Source organism: Siphateles boraxobius, unplaced genomic scaffold, assembly GCF_051911475.1.
Source record: "Siphateles boraxobius isolate OS27281-9 unplaced genomic scaffold, OSU_SipBor_1 31, whole genome shotgun sequence".
In the NCBI taxonomy this organism is placed as follows: Eukaryota; Metazoa; Chordata; class Actinopteri; order Cypriniformes; family Leuciscidae; genus Siphateles; species Siphateles boraxobius.
Window position 1 is genome coordinate 10,103,416 of NW_027508931.1, and position 20,632 is coordinate 10,124,047.

Here is a 20,632-nt window from a genome sequence, read left to right on the forward strand (position 1 = left end):
ACAAAAACAGGTTTTCTCAACATGCTTTATTTCAGACAAGTTGATACATTTTCTGAATTTGAAAAATATTGTTGTTATATTTTATTGCAATTTTAAGGTCAGATGTAGAGGTGGAAAATGCTCTCATAGCAAGTAGAGAAAGGAAGTGAAGGAAGAGGACAGAGAGACAGGGAATCCAGGTTCAGTTTAACTACAGAATTGCCCTTCGTCCCTGACATGTAGACCTCGTTATGCAGAATGGTGCCCTGGCCGATTAAAGTGGTCTTCTCCATTGCCCTGACACAGCCCCACTTCTGAGAGTCCACGCAGAAAGATGTCACCATGGTTTTAGAATTGTTCCCACCAATTACAACCAACTGACTTTTGTTAGCACCCAGGAAGTGCAAGATTGGGAGCTCTGCATTGGTGCGGGTTAGAGTGGGGAGCAGTTCACACCAGCAATCTGAGAAGAAGAGAAAGAGTCTACTTTCTAAATGCATATCAGTGGTAACAGCTCATGAACCCTGAATGTTGTCCAAACCTATCGTTAATCTCTAGGCTCGGTTGTACCTTGTCTTGAATCGTAGCGCAGCACCAGTTTCTCTCCGGTTCTCTGGATGTTCCCCAGTACATAGAGGCAGTGTCCCAGGCTGGTTGTGAGTGGGGAATCATGGGAAAGAGACAGGCTGAACTGAAAGTCCGTCAGAGGGAGAGAGGAAACTAATGCCCAGGTGTCCGCCCATGGATCATATCTCTCCACAGCAGTGTAGACACTTGTGCTGGAGTCAGGAGTCACAAGGGAATCCAGATACCAGCCGCCAACAGCAAAAATTCTCCCTTCACACACTGCTGCACTGAAGTGACGCCTGTGCTGAGAGGGATCATGGATAGTCACATTTGAATTTTAACCTTTATTCATGTATTTCTAATACTTAGAAATGAAACTTGGGTTTTGGGAATTAGATCTTTAAGGACAATAATTTCCAGACAGAAATCTGCCCATGCTTTGCTATACTATGTTTAGGATATAAAGTTGGAACATGGTAAACCGGTTTGTTGCTGGTCAAAGGTGGTCTGTTGGACCTAACCAGCTTGAAATTCACTAGGTTAACTACTTAAACCACCTTGAAACCTTAAGAATAGGTGAGTATACTATAATTGGCAAAGATATTTACATTCATCCTATGGTACGTAAATGTTCTAAAGTTCATACCTTAATCATAGGAGCTGTTGATACCCATTGATTGGTAAAAGGGTTGTACCGGAAAGAAGCCATCTTGAATTCATAACCCTTCTTTACACGGTGTCTATAACCCCCTATGAGATAGAGGTAATTATAGAGAACTGCTGTGGTGAAGCACCACTTATCTGCACAAAAAGGCAAATCTGTGGGAGAACTCCATTTCCCATCATTTCCGTCTTCCTCCAGTCTAAAGAGTTTTCGAGCAGCCTCGGTTTCCAGGTTATTCCTTGAGGTCAAGTTCTCTTTTCTCAAGCAGCATAAGTGTGGACTTCCCTTTGATCTTAATGTGAGAAGCTCCACTTTATGGTGTGGTTCCAATCCCTTGCTCAGGTGTGGAAGCTCCAGCAGATACTTGCTCAGGTAGGTTAGGACAGTCTCTTGGAGCTCCACACAGCAGAGTTCCTCAGCCAGCTGTAGATAGCCCAAGCAGTTGCACTCTGTCAGGGCCTGAGAGAGGGCAATCAGTAGACGATCTGTGAACCCAGAAGCCAACAGGTATGTGCTTACCCGTAGGTGTTCCCCAAGGAGATCTTCAGGAACACAAAACCGCTGTTGAAAGCAAAATTCTAGAAGGTTGTGGAAGACTGGAGAGGGAACATATTCAAGGTGCACCAGCCGTTTAGATGTCTCTCTCATGGAGGAGTGGGACAGAGCCTTGAAATACTCAGTGCAATGTGCAAGCTTCTCCAGATCCACCTAGAAGTGCCAAGAAGCATGACATCTTGCATTTGTGGGCCAAGATTTTTAAAGTCTGTGGTTTATGTTTGCTTATGTAGATACTCACATGGAAAGTATGTGTGCTGGTTTGCACACATAGCATCACCATTGGTCCGTTGCTCTGGTGCCGATAGGTTCTGTAGTCTTGATTTGTTCTCCAGACATCTGACTGTTGGTTATCAGACTTCTCTTCAACAACACCAGAATCTGCTTGTCCAAACTGAACCCAGTTTAAACTACGTTTGAAGCAAAAAAACCTCTGTATCTGTTCTAAACGTCTTTTTATCCATGTGCAAAAATACATTAAGGCCACAACTATAATCTCCCATAGATTAGCCATGTTCCCATTTAGGTAGAATACTCTGAAAGTTGTAGGATTTACAGATTTTGTATACCTCTTCAGCTGCAATTTGAATTAAAATATTGCATTTGGAACTATTCTAGTCTATGATTCTAAAGGAAATCTGACTCACAATCCCAGCCAAGGACATGTCATTCCGTGGTGGATGGAGGATAAATTCAGCCTGCTTTTTTTGGTAGAACATGCATGGTTGTTTTCAAGGCTCAATATGGCGCCCGTGTGCCAGAGCAAAAGCAGTAGAGCTATTTTAAGGAATCACTGGAACAGGAAACAAAATCTTGTGGGCCACTCTGTTCAGTCTACTGAATTACACAACACTTGAACCATGTTGGGAACTGATGATGCTTGATTACAATATAATGTACAGTATATATATGTACAGTATCTCACGAAAGTGAGTACACCCCTCACATTTCAGCAAACATTTTAGTATATCTTCTCAAGGGACAATACTATAGAAATTGAACTTGGATATATTTTAGAGTAGTCAATGTGCTGCTTGTATAGCAGTTTATATTTACTGTCCTCTGAAAATAACTCAACATACAGCCATTATTGTCAAAATAGCTGGCAACAAAAGTGAGTACACCCTAAGTGATAACAGCTGTATGGTGTTTAACCATGCAAAGCCACATATCCTATTCATAATTTTCATGTTTTTGTCGTTTTGACAGGACCATTCAAATTTGTGTATCTTGTATTAGAGCAGTTAGAATTTGTGGTTAGAGTACAATTCTCTCACACTGACCACTGGATGTTCAACATGGCACCTCATAGCACCGAACTCTCTAAGGATTTGAGAATTAGAATTGTTGCTCTCCACAAAGTTGACCTAGACTATAAGAAGATTGGTAACACCCTGAAACTTTAGTTACAGTACAGGCCAGGGTCATACAGATGTTTTCTAAGACGGGTTCCACTTGGAACAGGCCTCGCAAGGGTCAAATACAAGAAGTAATAAATACAAAATATGTCAGGTGCAGAAGCTGTCTACAAAAAAAAGACGCATGAGAGCTGCCAGCATTGCTTTAGAGGTTGCAGAAGCGGAAGGTCAGCTTGACAGTGCTCAGACCATACACCACACACTGCAACAAGTCGGTTTGCATGGCCGTTATCCCAGAAGGAAGCATCTTCAAGCTGGCTCACAAGAAAGCCCGCAAACAGTTTGCTAAAAGCAACCTGTCCAAGAGCATGAATTACTGAAAGGTGTGGTAAGGAGTATCAAAAAAATTGTCTTGCCTACAGTCGAGCATGGCGGCGGTAGCTTCATGGTCTGGGGCTGCATGAGTGCTGCTGGTACTGGGGAGCTGCGCTTTATTAAGGGAAACATGGATTCCAACATGTACTACGACATTCTGAAGCAGAACATGATGCGCTCTCTTCAGTTACTGGTCTGAAACGGCAGAACGACCCCAAACACACCGCCAAGATGACAACTGCATTGCTGAGGAAGCTGAAGCTGAAGGCGAAGGTGATGGAGTGGCCAAGTATATCTCCAGACCTGAATCCTATTGAGCACCTGTGGGGCGCCCTCAAGCGGAAGGTGGAGAAGCACCATGAGTCTAACAGCCAGCAGCTCCGTGATGTCATTATGGAGGAGTGGAAGAGGGTCTCAGCAACAACCTGTGCAGCTCTGGTGAATTCTATTTCCAGGAGGATTAAGGCAGTGCTAGATAACAATGGTGCTCACAAAAAATATTGACACTTTGGACAAAGTTATGACATGTTCACTTAAGGTGTACTCACTTTTGTTGCCAGCTATTTTGACAATAATGGCTATATGTTGAGTTATTTTCAGAAGACAGTAAATACAATATACTGCTATACAAGAAGCACATTGACTACTCTAAAATATATCCAAGTTTCATTTGTTTAGTATTGTCCCTTGAGAAGATACACTAAAATGTTTGCTGAAATGTGTGGGGTATACTCACTTTTGTGAGATACTGTATATTCATGTTTTTTTATTGAAACACTTTTTTTTTAACTGGTACATTTCTCAAATTTGTATTGAGAAATATTTAGAAGCGTTTGTAATAGTGCATTATTTTAACAATATATTATATGTAAGATATGACATAATTTGACAGACATTAAAAAATCCCAAACATCTCTACAATTCATAGGTCACCAGTACTTAAAATTGTATCCATAATATCCATAACCCTTATGCTAACAGCTCCGGTCTTTAACCTTTAAGATACCACCACCAATTTTGAATACGACAATCACACAAATGTCTCCATGGGTTTTTTTTTTAATGAGCAAAATTAATGGATAACCGCAGTGCAAAGGAACAAACAAAAATAGAGAGACAAGTCTAAAATGTAACTTCAAGTCAAAGCAATTATAGAATTTAACATTTGTTCTTACAGTGCCATTGCTTCGCAACTCAATATTACAAATTACAGATTCAATATCAACAATGATATAAGTGAAAATGGCCAAGCCCAATACTCTCATGGTCCCTCAATGTTTGCATAAGTTTACTGCATAAGTGAAAATGATACAGATATATTCGTTTATGGACAACGACAAATACAAGAGCAAAAGTTTGTCCATTCAAACACTCCCAATATGATTGTAACAAAGTTATTCTTAAGATGACGATGATCCCTCCAATTCACTATATAATGATACTATCCTGCATCGGTGTTGTTTTTCTGCCTCCAATTTTTGATTGAAGACTCAAACAGAGATAAATTTACCATTTGGTTGAACTGAACAAAGTATACTTGCTTTGGACAAGTAAAACATAAGCATCAAACAATTAAAACAGATAAACACAGCAGTTACAAGAACTTTGTGTTTAGAAACATGACAAAGGCATTTGTCAGTTTAGTACTTACACTTCCTTATTCCTTAATGTGCAGTTCAGACTGCATTTAAACCTATATACAAATGTATACAAGATGGTTGTATAGTTATTGCTACATATTAATATGGCAAAGCAGAGATTTAACAGTCAAAAAGTGACAATTAAAAGTGAAACAAAAAAGCCGAGCTCAAAACAATTTCCAATTATTCTTTTTTTTTTTGCTGAAATTGTTATATGAAAAACAGCAATTCGAAATCATGACAAAGAAACAGTAGCAGCTTATGTGACTTTCCAAAATTATCATGGAGTTTAAAAAAAGATGTGCAATGTATTTCACAGTATATAAATTAGGACGCAACATGATTTCGTAATATGTTTAAATTCAGAGGAAGGAAAAAAAACAAGCTACTACACTGTTTCTTAAGATGACAGGACAAACAAACGGAAGTATATGAAACTAGGACACAAAAATGAGACAAGGACACAGACATAATTTGGACCCTGTAGTTTACACAGTACTAATGATGGACAGATTGATTCTTAATAGATTATGTTGACCACATATATGTTAGATAAAATGTAAACGCATAAAATATTTGTAAAAATGCAGCTAGATTAGAAATAAACTGACAAAATGAATTTACTGTTTGCCTTGTATAACGAAGTGGCACCAACAGTGAATGAATTATATCTAGGATTTAATCAAACCATTTTTTTTTTCCATGAGTTGAAGATCATTTGTAACTTAATTTTTGGAAGGGACAAAACAACTATAAAGCCCTACAAAATGAGTTTAACGCAGGATATCTTTGGACTTTTTCATAATATAATAATTAGAATGTTCCCCAGGTTTAACCGTTCTTTAAGTCTTAATCGTTTTGTACTGTGCCCTTCCTTGAATGGTTTAAAAAAAAAAAAAAAAATCAATACCTAAACAGTAGGTGATGCAAAATGATATCCTGAAGCACACTCTGTGAGTGCCATTCAGGAAATGAGCTTCTTCTGTTTGAAGTACGTGTCAAACCTGTGCTGTGCGTAGTCCTTTAGAGAAAAACAGAAAGAGATAGAGACAGAAATGAGGTGAAGTTTCACATGGCTTCAGATCAGTGACGTGCAGAGGGGATTTGTTCTGTACACACTGCTATGTTTACTGTATACATAACTATGATGCTATTTGATTGAGCTCTCAGAATCGAGGATTACTTATCCATTTATGGTACATGAACTACAATCTTAAAATGAATGTATAAGTGAATATTTATATTTTGAAGTGATGTACTGGTCACCACTGATATGCAATTAATGTGATTAATAAGGGCATCAAGTAATTCCATTACAGTTTAAATACATTGACAGTCCTAAATAAATCATCGTACAAGGATTAGAAAAATGTTTATGAGGTTTATAATCTGTGTGTTGTGATGCAATATTTATATTTTACCATGTATCCAAACTCGATTTTGGAGATCTTAGCTTGAATAATGGACCACAGACCCCAGAGGAAATGAGACGCAAGGGCAAACCTGTTTGTGCCGGTGTGATTTTTAGAGAGATTGGAAGACAAACAGATATAAAGGTTACTAGGTCGAGGGGAAAATTCCTCAAACGGTACACAGTGATGTTCTTTCCAGGTTGTCAATAAAGGTTAGATAGTAAATGCGTTTCATACCGGTTCGCCTCCATGATCATGTCCTCCTCTATCCTGGCTTGGTCTGCAGGTGCAGTCCCCCCCCTTTCTAACAGATAGTGTCTGATAAAATGTAACTGAAAAACAAAGACTCTTAAAATACTATCTTTAGGAATCTTTTTTTTTAGTTTTTTTTTTATGTATTACAGATACTTAAAAAGGACTGACATTACGACACGATTTAGTTAATTTCTAATGACTTAGCATCAGGATTAAAATCTTGGACAATTAAATATTATGCTGTTAAATATTAATATTGTGCGGGTCAGGCTGCTGACCTCTGCATGTAAAAGTTATTGTGATAACCTTTGACACACTTTTTATGTCACTTCAGTTCCAAAACATTCCACTAGATGGTAGTCACAAAATGATATCCACATGTCCAACACAAATGATTTCTTACAACTATTTGACAAAGGTGGACAAATATCAAGCAACAAACTAATGTAAATTATATAATTTGTGATGCTGTACTGTGTGTGCAAAAAAACAGTAAAACAACAACAATAAATCTGGCATAGAATCATTCTAAGGTTTCAGTTTTTTTCACACTTTTATGTCCCCATAAATTATATGAATATAACAATTAACATGAAAGATTTTTCATGTTTCTTCATCTTTTCCTTTAATCAAAATGCTTGATAAAAAGCATGTTTTTAAAAAAAAATACTGCTGTACCTAGTTCTTTTATGTTCTCAATTTTACTTTTACTATTCGTAAAGATGCTTTGGAGTGATTGTACGCAACATCTAAAGAAAATTAAGTTGCAATTTTGTTTTTTTTAGTTGACAGCTTATCAGTCTACAAGTTGACCTTTAATGCTCGTCGAATCTTTTGTAATATCAAGGCAAATAATGATTAGGCTGTAATGTGTGGGTGGGCAGGTAGTGACTCACCTGCTGTTGTCTGTCAGGGTAATTCTCCACCTTTGCCTTGTAGAAGGGCCACTGGTCATATGTGTAGTCATATATCCATTCACAGAAATGATTCCCAAAATCAAAGCCTCTGCACTCAGAACAGACCAAAATCAGAGTTCTTTATTATTATTTTATTATTATACATTTTATTTTAGGCGCCTTTCTTGACACTCAAGGTCACCATACATTATCAACAATTAAAATACAATGCGATTGTGATCAGAGGGAGTAAGCTATTCTAAAAAGATGGGTTTTAAGTATTGATTTAAAATGTGAGAGGGAATCAATATTACGGAGGTCCGGTGGAAGCGAGTTCCAGAGCTGAGGAGCAGAGCAGCTGAAAGCTCTGCTCCCCATAGTAACAACGCGGACACGGGGAACAGTGAAATGGATGGAAGAAGAGGATCTAAGAGTGCGAGCAGGTGTGGGTATATGGAGAAGATCAGAAAGATATGAAGGGGCAAGATTATGAATGACTTTAAAAGTTAGAAGTATTTTATAGTTGATACGGTAAATGATAGGTAGCCAATGGAGCTGTTGTAGAATAGGAGTGATGTGTATATAGAGGGGTATATAGAGGTATATAGAGAATAGAGGGGGTAAGGGTGATAATACGAGCAGCTGAATTTTGGACCATTTGAAGTTTACGAAGTGTTTTTTGCGGGAGGCCAAACAAAAGGGAATTGCTGTAATCTAAACGAGAAGTGACTAAACTATGAACAAGAATGGCAGTGGAATGAGGCGTAAGGAAAGGGCGTAGACGGTTGATATTTTGGAGATGATAGTAAGCAGACTGGGTAACATTATCAACATGAGATGTAAAAAAGAGGGTGCTATCAAAGATGACACCCAGACTCTTAACCTGAGGGGAGGGGGAGATGAAGGAGCTATCAATGGGAATAGAAAAATTATGGAGTTTGTTTAATGTTGATCTTGTACCTATGTCACATTACACCTATGTACCGCTTTAGAGCGGCATTTATCATAAACTATAAAGTAGTATGCAGATGTGTGCTATACATGGTAGATTTACCTGTAGTTATAGCTGCTGTATTCAAAATCAATAAGCATTAGTTTGTCAGATGAATTCTCTCGCCCATCCAACATGAGGATATTCCCTGAAAAACAGACTATGATTTTAGAGGTGAAAGGGCAGATATGTTACATAATGGTACAGCGTAACAGTGACTGTTAGACCCGTATCAGATTACCAGATTAGACAGGACACTAGTATGCGTGTATGAATGCAAATGTGTGATCTTTTACCTTCCTGTACATCATTATGGCAGAACACGACGGGAGACGGAGTAGCTGCCAGCAGTGACCTGACAGAGAGAGAGACGGCACAAGATTATAAGTGCTAGTTTTTCACATTGCTCTTATAAACCTGCTTTTAAAATGATTGTTTTCAGTGTTTAAAAGCCCACTGAACAAAAAGTGCAGCAATGGGCAGGAACACACACACATACAGAGCAGTAGTTAAGCATTTCATTCAGATAAAAGTTACACAATCACGTGTGCGTGTGCGTGTGTGTGTGATTGACAAAGCAAGCTGAGTATGCACAGAATGCAGCTTCCTGTAAGTGTGCCTAATCAGTGATGCCTGGAACTGGGCTAAGGGTGCCGGCATACAACAAAGCCGCTCAAATGTTTGGGGTCAGTAAGATTTTTTTTTTCTTTGAAAGAAATTAATACTTTTGTTCAGCAATGATGCATTTAATTGATCAAAAGTGATAGTAAAGATATTCATAATTATACAAAAGATTTCCATTTCCATTAAATTCTGTTCTTTTGAACTCTCTATTCCGATTTTTTTTTTTATTATAAATGTTTCCACAAAAATATCTAACAGAATGGCTGTTTTTAACATAGATAAAAATAAATTCAAACTTTTAGAACGGAAAACTTTTAGATGCTTCATGCATTCAATGACCTTGGCCGTTTACTGTTAACTGGAAGTTTAATATCACAAAATGCTTTTCATTCAAACTCTCAGCTCTTTCTATTCACAAGTCATCTTTCTCACCTCAGACTCTCTAGTTCTGCAGGAAGATCATACTTCATCAGCTTGTTAAATTTCTTAATGTGAGCTTCACGCACAAATGTTATTGTTTTAACTTGCTCCATGTACCTGTTCAGAAGGACAAAAACAATCATTTAACATAAACAGCCATTTAAAACTGATGCCAATTTAAAGACAGTACACAGCAAACATAAACCACAATCTGCTTAATTTAAATAAAATTTGTAAACTATGATTTTTCTTTCTTTCATTTTTACCTTTCCTTTAGTGTAATATAGATGTTAAACAATCGTAATAGTCTGTACTCCTGCTATAATTTCCATAATTTGGTGACGCCACCATGTAACACAATTGAATATGCTCGCCTGCTTTGGCTCGCCCTCAAACAAAGGTAGTTATAAGGCCAGGAAGAGTTTATCACCATGTCAAGGAAATGGTAAATGGACTGTATTTATATAGCGCTTTCACAGACCGAATGGCCACCAAAGCGTTTTACATATTTGCCTCACATTCACCCATTCATACACCGACGGCGGTGTCAGCCATGCAAGGCGCCACCCAGCTCGTCGGGAGCAGTTGGGGTTAGGTGTCTTGCTCATGGACACCTTGACACTTGGTCAGGTGGAACCGGGGATTGAACCACCAACCTTTCGGTTTGTAGACAACCTACATGAACCACTGAGCCACTGCCACCCACGACCAAGGAAATTGTCCGCCCAAGAAATTACCCTTTTTTTTTTTCACTATGAGGTCAAAACATCATCACATGGACTTCCAAAAAGCAAAGGAATTAAAGAATCAGTGGTTAAAATACATTTCTGACACTAGTCCTCAGCAGTACAACCACCACAACCTTTTGTTGCGTTTTCATCATTTTTCTAACAACCCATGCAGTTTGATGCAGGTCAGTTTGTTATATGGACTGTCAGTTTTTACTGTTATGTGATATTATGACTGTCATTTCTCTACATCTGAAATGATACAGGTTTAAAATAAAGAATTACCTAAAAATACCTAAACTAAAGAACTTAACAGACTGTGTCCGGCTGACCAATCAAAGAACCAAAACTTAGAGCCCTTTAAGACAAATTTCTTCCATTATCTTAATTACATTTTCTAGGGCATTTTTTGTTATTCTTCAGATAAACTAAGAATTTAAAGTGTTAATTTTTCTGTGTTAAAATTTCAACAAAATACGTCTGTTTAAAACATCTTTCCCGAATCAGCCAAACAGATAGTTAAACTCAAAGTCACTCGAACAAGTGAAAAAGTCTACTAGACAGTGTGCACGTGCTGAATGTGTCTTTCCGCACTCACGGCCAAAGGAGTATACTTGGAGCGGAATGCGGAAAGTGTAAAAATATACCAGGCCTTAAGACTTTTACTTGTCAATGGTTCCAAACAGCCATTTGGGTTCCTTGTTGAATGGCATCTCCATGCAGTGGAATCGTGCCACCTTACTGGCTATTTCAGCCGAGATCTCTGGGAACCCCAAATGCTCCGTACGCAAACGCTCACTCTGTGGAAAAGAGGCAGACTTATCACTCTTACAATGCAGAAATATGTAGAATGTAAAATGTTCGTTCTATGATTAAGGTTTGAAAATCACTCCATAGAATGGCTGCATTATTCAAGTGTTGCTGTGTTTAAAGATTCATTTTAAAACATGCATAGAGGATCTGGGATTTTGGTGTAGGACTCACAGGCAAGTACTGCTCAAGACGGCCTTCTGGAAAAATGCCATAGAGACGTGGGCCCAACTCTCTCTCTGCTAAAATGGCAAACATCACACTTTCCAAAACAAGAGAATCCACTCCCTGTGTGTGCATAGGAACAAATGATTAGATATCCATTAGTTATATAACAGTGTATCGAGAACATTGGGCAATATAGATCTTGCCTAAGATATAGATTCCTATCAGCTTGCTTTTGCAACTGTATTTTGTCTACTGAATGTGATCGGGGTGGCCAACCTGCAGAATGGCCCCGTAGATCCGGAGCAGAACTCTTCGAGGTTCGGTCCCGGCAGGCTGAACATCGTTTGGTAAACTGCACATGTATAGCAGGTTACTGAGTCCTCCACTGCAGGCACAAACAAAAGCAGTATCATACTTGATTCCTATTCACAGTTTATAAGGTCGATATTCTAAAGAATAAATAGTGGAATACTGCTTTGCTGATTTCATGGATCTATATATAATATAAATATAGGTAAGGGGATAACATGAAATATTTAGAATCTTAAATACTTAACTTATATGAACTTTCATAACCCGTTTATTACCTTACTATTTTGATCCGAAAGTCATGTTCTGATATATCCTTCCAAGACCCGGACAGAAAGTCTCGGCACCAGGTGAACGCCCTCCTTCTAGTATCGGGGTCCACATCCACGTTACGCCCGTCCAGGTGAGCCTCCGCTTCAGAGTCATCATCCCCGTTAGCGCCGCGCGGACTGCCAGTTCTCGGATGTCTCTCTTCGGCCACCATCAGTGAGTGTCCGCCAGCAGGTCTGTCCGAATCCGCGTCATCTTTAACGCATCTGCCTATATTTCCAGCACCATCACTCATGAAATTCACCTTTTGGCCCGAATTCATGATCTAACGTGCTAGAAACCCAATGCTCCTTAAAGAAAGTGAGAGAACCGAACAGCTAACGTTATAACCAAACACACCGAACCGCCCCAGAAGCAGCATTCATTGAGCTTGAATAAACGCACATGCACCAGTGTCACGAGCGTACAATGGAACATATAATCGTTCGCGATATCAGAACTGCGTTTACGGCGAGGGAAACGGCCGGATTAAAAATATCAGAAAAATCAATAGCTATTTTTTTCACATTACCTTTCCTTAAATGTTACATTAGATTCACAGACGTAGTAACAAACTGTAAAGGCAGTTAATGAAATATCCCAGCACTACAACTTCCACCACTTCCTTCTGAAGTAAATCGCTAGCGTTGACGTTCCAGAATGCAGAGAGACTTTAAAAGATTGACATTTTTTTAACCAATCAGATTTGGATACTGCGGCACGCGACCCATTTCTAAGCACAGCCCCCTTAAAGCCATGGCGCTGAATGGTCAATTCACACGACTACAATAATTAGTAGGAAATGTAGTTAAGTTAACACACAGTACAAAAAAGTTCAATATATGATATGTTGAAAAGTACAATGTAACAGTAAAATCTATTAATTAGTTAACTAAAGTAACTGGACTATATTTTCAGAAGTAGGCTATAAAATGATTTATCTGATTATTCAGAAAGAGGCATTCCTATCCATTAAATGCCATTATATATGCTTAGGCTACATTTTATTTAAAAACGAATATTATTGTATTTATCTAGGTTATGTTTTATTTATTAAGGACTATTTATTTTACATTGGTGTCTTACGTCATATTCAGTTTATAGCATTATTTTAGTTTAATATGTGTTGGTGTGTTTGTGAGGGTAACGCTCTGCTATTGTTAACAGTTAACATTATTAGTATATTTTATGTAATAACAAACATATTATCAATTTATCATTACTCTGTTTTCAGCTAAATTTCAAGAAACCATAGTAATTATTTTCTAAAATAAACGAATTATAATGATATTAGTTAATGATGTAATTGCATAGCTTTTGTTATCAACTCTTACAGCACTATTTACAGCTGAAATGTATGGCACTGAATCTTCTTCACACACACACAGACACACACACACACACACACACACACACACACACACACACACACACACACACAGAGAGAGAGAGAGAGAGAGAGAGAGAGAGAGAGAGAGAGAGAGAGAGAGAGAGAGAGAGAGAGAGAGAGAGAGAGAGAGAGAGAGAGAGAGAGAGAGACCTTAAAATCACGTTGTCAGCAAATATTTCGTCTATAGGCTCTAGGAAACCCCACGACCTAAAAGAGACTTCATTACAGCACAACAGTTCCCTGCATTACCCACTAGCACCACTGTGGCCATTCTTACTGTCAGTAAAGCTTTCAGCACCAATCACTGAACAGCTCCTCTGCGGCAGAACGAGGGTTAACGGTCCAAGAAGTGAATGATCTATCACTGCTTTAAATTTTTACATAGACACCTGTTTATCGATATGAGCAAATATGATGTGCTTGATAATTAACCCAGCCTACTGCCCAAAATGTCAGAGGTGTCCCAGAGATGTCTTTGCACATTGGTACAATCTGTGCATACTTTTGCAAATTATTTTCACTTAAATATTATTTTTACAACTAAATTTACAACACTGGTGATCTGAAATTATGATAGGCCTGTCTATCATACCGTAGGCTACTTTGAATAGGGCCTCTACATCCATTGGCCTAGATAATGGATACTGAATTAGTAGAAAGGCCTATAAGCCCATAAAACGATAACATTGTCAAGCTACAGTCTACAGTATATGCCCACACGAAACATCGTGCTGCAAAATCTTGCGTAGCTCTCGAACGGGATACGGAGGCCATATCAGTTAACTACTAGCCTAACTTTAAAACCCTTCATCCTCTAGATGGCGCTCAGCGGCTCAGAAAACAAATCCTACACTGACCCTCAAGACATTTTGTCTTGAGACATTTGTAGGCCTGGCCTACACTAAAAAGCTTAATCGTTTAAATATTTCAATTTTAATAATTAATTTCTGACATATAAATGCATGTGTACCTAGCAAGCTTTATTAAATAATTACAAAGAAATCAGTCTTTCTTAATCGCAAACGAATATGATTAGTCCATCTCGACCATATATCTCGACCTGCGCAAAGTAAATGATACCACGTGATATTAGGATTGACTTTTTGTAAAAAGGAATTTATCCCAAAACTTTTGTATTAGCCAATAGTAAATAAATAAATAAATTAACGAATAAATAGGCTATTTTTTATTTTTTTCATATTAAGTTTTTTTGTTTTTAATTACAATTTTTTTATTTTATATAGGCTTTTTGAATTATTTCAACTAAAGGTTTGTTTAAATTTTGCTCTAAACACATAAAACATAACTTTTGCAATTTAATTTCTATCTTAAAGTTAATAATCCATTAGCCTGACCAATCAGAAACAGTTTCTGGATCTCTAAAGCACACCCACTTATAGGTCTCGTTTCGTGTTCATTGGCATTCTATCCGCTCGTTCTATTTCTATGGGATCGCATGCACGCGCCTCTGCCTCCCTCCCTCCCGCATCAGCATCAGCATCATCAGATGCGCGCAGATCACGCCAAACAGCGCACTGGTTTATCAGCAGGTGTGTGACTGAAACAGAAGATTATCGATATCAATACATAGCCACATATGCGTGTTGTTTATATCTGACTCTCATTTCTTTGGATCAACGATTGAACCGTTTTGATGGTTTGATTCCCAGCGGGTGTTAGCAGTCAGTGTGAGCGAAAAGGAGAGAGAATACAGCGAGATCATATTTAATATCCGCTTCTCCAGTGTCTGTGGATGGGCTGCGGACATCTGCATCTGCAGTCTCTGTTTTTGAGTCACTAAGAAGATGGCGGACAGGGCAGAGATGTTTTCTCTCTCCACCTTCCACTCCCTCTCTCCTCCGGGATGCAGGTAAGACGCGCAGTATTTCTCTTTTAAGTATGCGCGGGGTTTCCTCTTCCTCTGGCATTTTTATTTATAAAAGCTGGTCATATGTGACCATAAGCGCTGTTTATGAAGGTATCTGTAATATCCCCAAACAGATCCAGAATTCAGCATCAGCATCCGCAAGTAGTGATGCTCAGCATCCTTGTGTTGTTAACGAGGATTTACTAACGCCCTTGTTGTTGTTGTTTTTTAAATGTATTTATTTTTTTCACGTATGCGTGTATGTAAAATAATGAACTTATGTGCATGATATTGAGCAAAGGACAGACAATTGATTTTTTTTCTCCCCCCCTGGCATGTCATTGCCTGACGCATCCTCTCTGAGATAGTTGGCATACTGGAAAGGCCCACGCCCTGTTGTGATGCTCATAACTGCATTTTAATGTTTGATGACAGATTAGAGTGTTCCCACAATTGTGTAATTATAGGCTATAGAGGTGAGTAATACTAATGAACAGTACATAATTGTGTTGTGGAGCTGCTTGTAATCGCACATTGTTATTTATATTATGCTTTAATAATTATTGTAACATCTAATATGGGCATTTATGTGTAATGTACGTTGTTACCTCATTCTTCTATCTCTTTATGCAATAACTACCATCCACGAGCAGCGTATAATGGATTGTTTTTAAATACACTTTTTAATTGGGTAAGAGGGTAGATGTTTATTAAAAGTTTGATGTGCAGTGCATATTGCATTGACTTGGCTAGTAGATAATTCTTGACATATGAATGGACCTAGTACAATGTACCAAGTATTAGTTATTTAAATGGATGAATGAAGCCACATCACATTCTGAAAACAATATATGTAAAAGTTTCAGATGCTTCTATAAGGAGCCATTTCTACCTGACACTTAAAATGACTTTCATTTGTGTAACACAATAGTCAGGTCAATACAGTTATATTAAATAATATGTTTCACCTGAATAAAACAAGTTAATTTAGATTTTACAGCATTAGGGGCATTTTAGGTTATTTTATAAAATATTTGTAATACTGTAGATGTGCAAATTGATTTCAGCTGCTGTTGGTGCATTAAAACATATAATCATTTTAAACTATTAAAATCATTTTAATCCACTTTTGTTGGCTTGTTGGACTATTACTTTTTTTTTTAAAATGTTAACAAAATATATGGTACTCTTTTGATTAAACTGCTAAATGTAAATATTTAATTGAGGTACAGTAAATGAAGTATGGTTTAGATTTAACCACTTATAAAGATGCAGTGATAGATATTTGGCTTAACTGGACTATAGAGTGACAGTTCATTTTAATTTTCTCCATGGCAGTTATGACCTACTGGTCTTCTTGTCACTCTGTCATCTAGTGTATTAGTGTAAGGGTATGTAATATGTATCACATTTTATTCCTTAAATAAAGGTGATATTTGCTCACAGGGAATATTTAGTCACAACAAACACACAAAGACAGACGGAGAGAGTAATCCTTCCACCTTCATAATTTACCTCCTGGACACCATCAGTATATGTGAGCAGAAATAAAACATTCGAATAATCCTTCAGCATCCAGCAGAATAAATCAAAAGGGTCTGGTGGGTTACATCACATTTGACAGTCCGATCATCTCAGGTCAAGCGTCAATCATCTGCTGGAAAAGGGCAGGTGATATCAATTGCATGAGCTGTAAAAGTTAGCCCTCTGGTTCTACTCGCACTGCTCTGAACCGTATTCTACTCTTTAGTGTCCTTGTTAGCGCACACACCTCTGTGTGAGGTGTGTGTGCTAACAAGTACGCTGATACACTAATACACTAGATGACAGAGTGACAAGAAGACCAGTAGGTCATAACTGGAGAAAATTAAAATGAACTGTCACTCATTGGGCGGTCTACAAAAGAGTAGACCGCAGACCCTAGCGTCAGCCGCTAGTGTGCCTCTTGATGCCAGTACAATGAGATTTACCTGCACAGCCCATTACTAGCTGGCCTCCGTTACACTCAACTCCCTAAGCCTCACTCCCATCCGGGTCACGGCACCGATGTAACACCTCAAGTTCTACTCGCACTGCGCTGAAACAGATGTTTCTGGCACGGGAGGCAGGCACACTAATAAGGACGCTAAAGATCTCAGCCTCTAGCGTATGTTGCTAATGCGCCTCTTGAGGCCAGGGAAGTGAGGTTTTGAACATGATGGTTTTGTTGTCAGTTCAAACTGATGTACCTCCTTGCTTATTTTCTAGCTGTTCTTTTCTTAGTCTACTTTTACCTTTTTTCTCTCATCGTTTACTTTACAATGGATTTCTATCCTCTCCTTGTCTTTCCATAAACCTGTCATTTCTTAGAGTAGAAATTATGGGCTGCAGTTTGCGTTCTCTAATGCATCAGGCTGATATTTTAATGAAGAGGAAAAACAGTCCCTCTCTTCTAAGATTGAAATAGATTTACAGGCATGATTTAAAAAAAAAAGGTTTACATTGCACACTCCCTGTCTCTGTTTCTCAGTTTCTCAGTTATCAATAACAGGTTAAATGTGCATGATTGCCGTCACAAATGCTTTGTATAGCTAAAGCATTTGGATTAGGACTATAGATGCATACAAAAATAGTGTGAAAAGTATTTAAATGACAAAATATACTTTAGAAAGTGGATGTCAGGGTTATATCCTTAGTTGTGGTTTTGTTCATGTGTCTTGGTTTCATACCCTTTCAATCTTTATTGTGACATAGCTAGTTCCCTTAGTTACTGATTATATTCCCCTGTTGGTCATTTAGTTCCTTTGTTAACTATGTGTAAATATACTCCCGTTCTGTTCAGTTCCGTGTCTGTTCTCCTCTTATGTTATGTGGTGTTAGTGCCAGTATTCTCCTGTTTGTATTCTCCGTGATTATCATCATGCGTTCACTTAATACCACAGTGAATGAGTATACATGACAGGAACTGACCCAAAAATAAATGGACTGTCACAGTTACCTTCAGAACGGCCAGACGCTGGAGGAATATGTGGAGGGCTTTCTTCAACTCTACAACAAGGCGCATTGGGACGATGAAACTCTCAAACATCTCTTCTGGAGCGTGATGGACGATATCAATGGCCAGATGCTGCTGTTTGGGGAGGATCACCGTCCTTTCACCGAGTTTGTTGTATACACTTTATGGCTGTGCAGATCCTTCCTTACGAGGGAGTTTTCGAGAATGACGCCACCATCAACTCCGACTCCCCTTCACGTAGACAGGACCCATTGTCCCAGAGGCCATGAGAGATCTTCTGACGCAGACCTGAAACTGATGCCAGAACCCGCCTCCCACCATGGACCCAGAGCCAGCTATCGCATTTGTCCCAGAGCTAGAGCTGGAAGCCCCCTCCATCCCGAGGGAGGACCCTACCCTCAGGTCAACCACAGAGTCTGCGCTATGGATGCACTCCTCTCCTGAGTCATTTGAGGAGATCTGGCTCATTAACTTCCCAGCAAAGCCAACTCCAACCCTTATACCAGCCCCAGAATCTACTCCAAAGAATATATTAGACGACCCAGTCCCACCCTGTTACCTGCCCACCCCATTGTCTCCTGCAATGCCTCCGTTCAGACCCCAGGACTTACCTGCTTCACTGGTGGTGTGCAGCACCTTGGCTCCACCCCCACCACAGTCTCACACCAACTATACAGCTCCGCCTCAGGTCTCCTCTCCACCAGCCAAGCTCTGCGAGATGGATCCTCTGGCTTCAACGCTGGCCCATCGGTTCCACCTTGGCTCTGCGCTCCCTCAGTTCCACCGTGGACATCGCTCGGGCTCCACCGGGCTCCCTCTTCTCTCTGACGCTACCTTGGTTACGCATCATCCTGGTTCCACAGCAGAGTTATGGGCCTCCGGCTGTGGCTCAGCCCTCCATCCTTCAGCTCCACCGGGTTCCTATTTCCCTCTTACTCTACCTTGGTCCTCGCTCCCTCCAATCTCGACCCACTCTGCCAGGCCCCCGCAGTCATTGCCTCTGTCCCTTAAGCCAGCAGTGTCTCCTCGAAATTCCAGGCCTATGATGTCGCCATGGGACATCGTTTTCATGGCTTCGCGGGGGTCACCTAGGTCACCAGCTCTGCCTCAGTTAATCGATCACCAGGTCCTGTCCATGAGACCCATCAAGGCTCCACCATGGCTCCTCCCTCCTTCGACTCCGCCGTGGTGTTCCTCTCTGCCGGCTCCTCCTGTGTCCTGTTCTTCGCCAGCCCCTCCTCCAAGGCCCCCTCCCTCCCTCCCTCCCTCCCTCCCTCCACAGTTGGACATTACTTGACTACATGCCTTTTGTCAGGGTTATGTCTTTAATTGATTTTTTTGTTCATATGTCTTGGTTTCATGTTTACCCTTTCAGTTTAGTCTTCACTGTTAGTTCCCTTAGTTACTGATTATATTCACCTGTTGTTCATTTAGTTCCCTTGTTAATGTGTAAACATACTCCCTGTTCTGTTCAGTTCCATTTCAGTTCTCGTCTTATGTTATGCAGTGTTAGTGCCAGTATTCTCCTGTGTATATTCACTGTGATTATTAAAGTATCTCAGTTGGATTTTCTATCATGCAGAAAATTTAATTTAACCCATTTCTCAGGTAACGTGTAGTTCTGTGAACTTATACTATTTGTCTGTGTCTCTGTGTATGTGTGTATTTCAGGTAAACCCTACGTTATGGGGACAAAATGTCCCCACAAAGATGTCAATATGTGAAATCCTTGTCCTTGTGGTGACCTTTTTTGGTCCACATGAGGAAAACAGCTTATATAACAGCTTATATATAGCTTAAATAATACAGAACGTCCTGGTTGCGTATGCAACCCACCGTTCCCTGAAGGAGGGAACGGAGGACGTAGTCGACGCGACTGAAATGGGATCACGCTAGGGAGCCTATCATCTTCGAGTACTATTGAACGAGCCAATGTAATTGGCGTGCGTGATTCGCATCACACACTCCGCCCCCGCGGCGCGGGTATAAATACGGAAGTGGATGCACGCACTAGTTGCTTTTCGCTGAGGAGCCGAGAGTAACCCGGGGTCAGCGGTGGTCCAGCGGTAGTGGCAAGGGGACTACGTCCTCCGTTCCCTCCTTCAGGGAACGGTGGGTTGCATACGCAACCAGGACGTTCCCTTTCAGTCGATAACGTCGGACGTAGTCGACGCGACTGAAATGGGATCAACCATTGAACACGCCACTAACGCTGCCACCTTCCAGTGCCTAAACCAAAGCCTCCTGATGCCCCCGCAAACTTAAGGCGGGGAAGGACAGGGCTTAGGCCAGGGAAGTCACTGCTGTTCCTACAGGACCA

The 20,632-nt window shown here is 39.7% G+C and overlaps 3 protein-coding genes across 7 annotated transcripts in view; 1 reads left to right on the forward strand and 2 right to left on the reverse strand.

The window, feature by feature from the left end:
• Positions 1-11: 11 nt before the first annotated feature.
• Positions 12-2,521, reverse strand: LOC143696869 (kelch repeat and BTB domain-containing protein 11). Of its 3 annotated transcripts, XM_077193694.1 has the most exons (5): positions 2,007-2,521; positions 1,730-1,918; positions 1,193-1,633; positions 550-850; positions 12-442 (listed from the first exon to the last, which is right to left on the reverse strand). In XM_077193694.1, the coding sequence occupies exons 1-5, from the start codon at positions 2,277-2,279 to the stop codon at positions 99-101; spliced, it is 1,548 nt and encodes a 515-aa protein (XP_077049809.1). In that variant the 5' UTR covers positions 2,280-2,521; the 3' UTR covers positions 12-98. The 3 variants fall into 3 exon arrangements, with proteins under 3 accessions (XP_077049809.1, XP_077049808.1, XP_077049810.1); XM_077193693.1 differs by having other exon boundaries at positions 1,193-1,918; XM_077193695.1 differs by having other exon boundaries at positions 12-462; positions 1,193-1,918.
• Positions 2,522-4,541: 2,020 nt separating this feature from the next.
• chkb (choline kinase beta) lies at positions 4,542-12,743 on the reverse strand. 3 transcript variants are annotated; one of them, XM_077193698.1, is made up of 12 exons: positions 12,593-12,727; positions 12,030-12,371; positions 11,719-11,827; positions 11,449-11,562; positions 11,131-11,264; positions 9,749-9,853; positions 8,989-9,047; positions 8,756-8,840; positions 7,702-7,810; positions 6,788-6,882; positions 6,560-6,641; positions 4,542-6,159 (listed from the first exon to the last, which is right to left on the reverse strand). In XM_077193698.1, exons 2-12 carry the CDS (start codon positions 12,341-12,343, stop codon positions 6,103-6,105), a joined length of 1,263 nt encoding a protein of 420 aa, XP_077049813.1. In that variant the 5' UTR covers positions 12,344-12,371; positions 12,593-12,727; the 3' UTR covers positions 4,542-6,102. The 3 variants fall into 3 exon arrangements, with proteins under 3 accessions (XP_077049813.1, XP_077049814.1, XP_077049812.1); XM_077193699.1 differs by lacking the exon at positions 12,593-12,727 and adding an exon at positions 12,466-12,573; XM_077193697.1 differs by having other exon boundaries at positions 12,030-12,743.
• Positions 12,744-14,919: 2,176 nt separating this feature from the next.
• Positions 14,920-20,632, forward strand: part of mapk8ip2 (mitogen-activated protein kinase 8 interacting protein 2) — a 46,567-nt gene continuing 40,854 nt past the window's right edge. The window contains exons 1-2 of the mRNA XM_077193725.1: positions 14,920-15,000; positions 15,121-15,320. Of these exons, the coding sequence (XP_077049840.1) occupies positions 15,256-15,320 (65 nt within the window). The 5' untranslated portion in view covers positions 14,920-15,000; positions 15,121-15,255. The remainder of the gene's footprint in view (positions 15,001-15,120; positions 15,321-20,632) is intronic.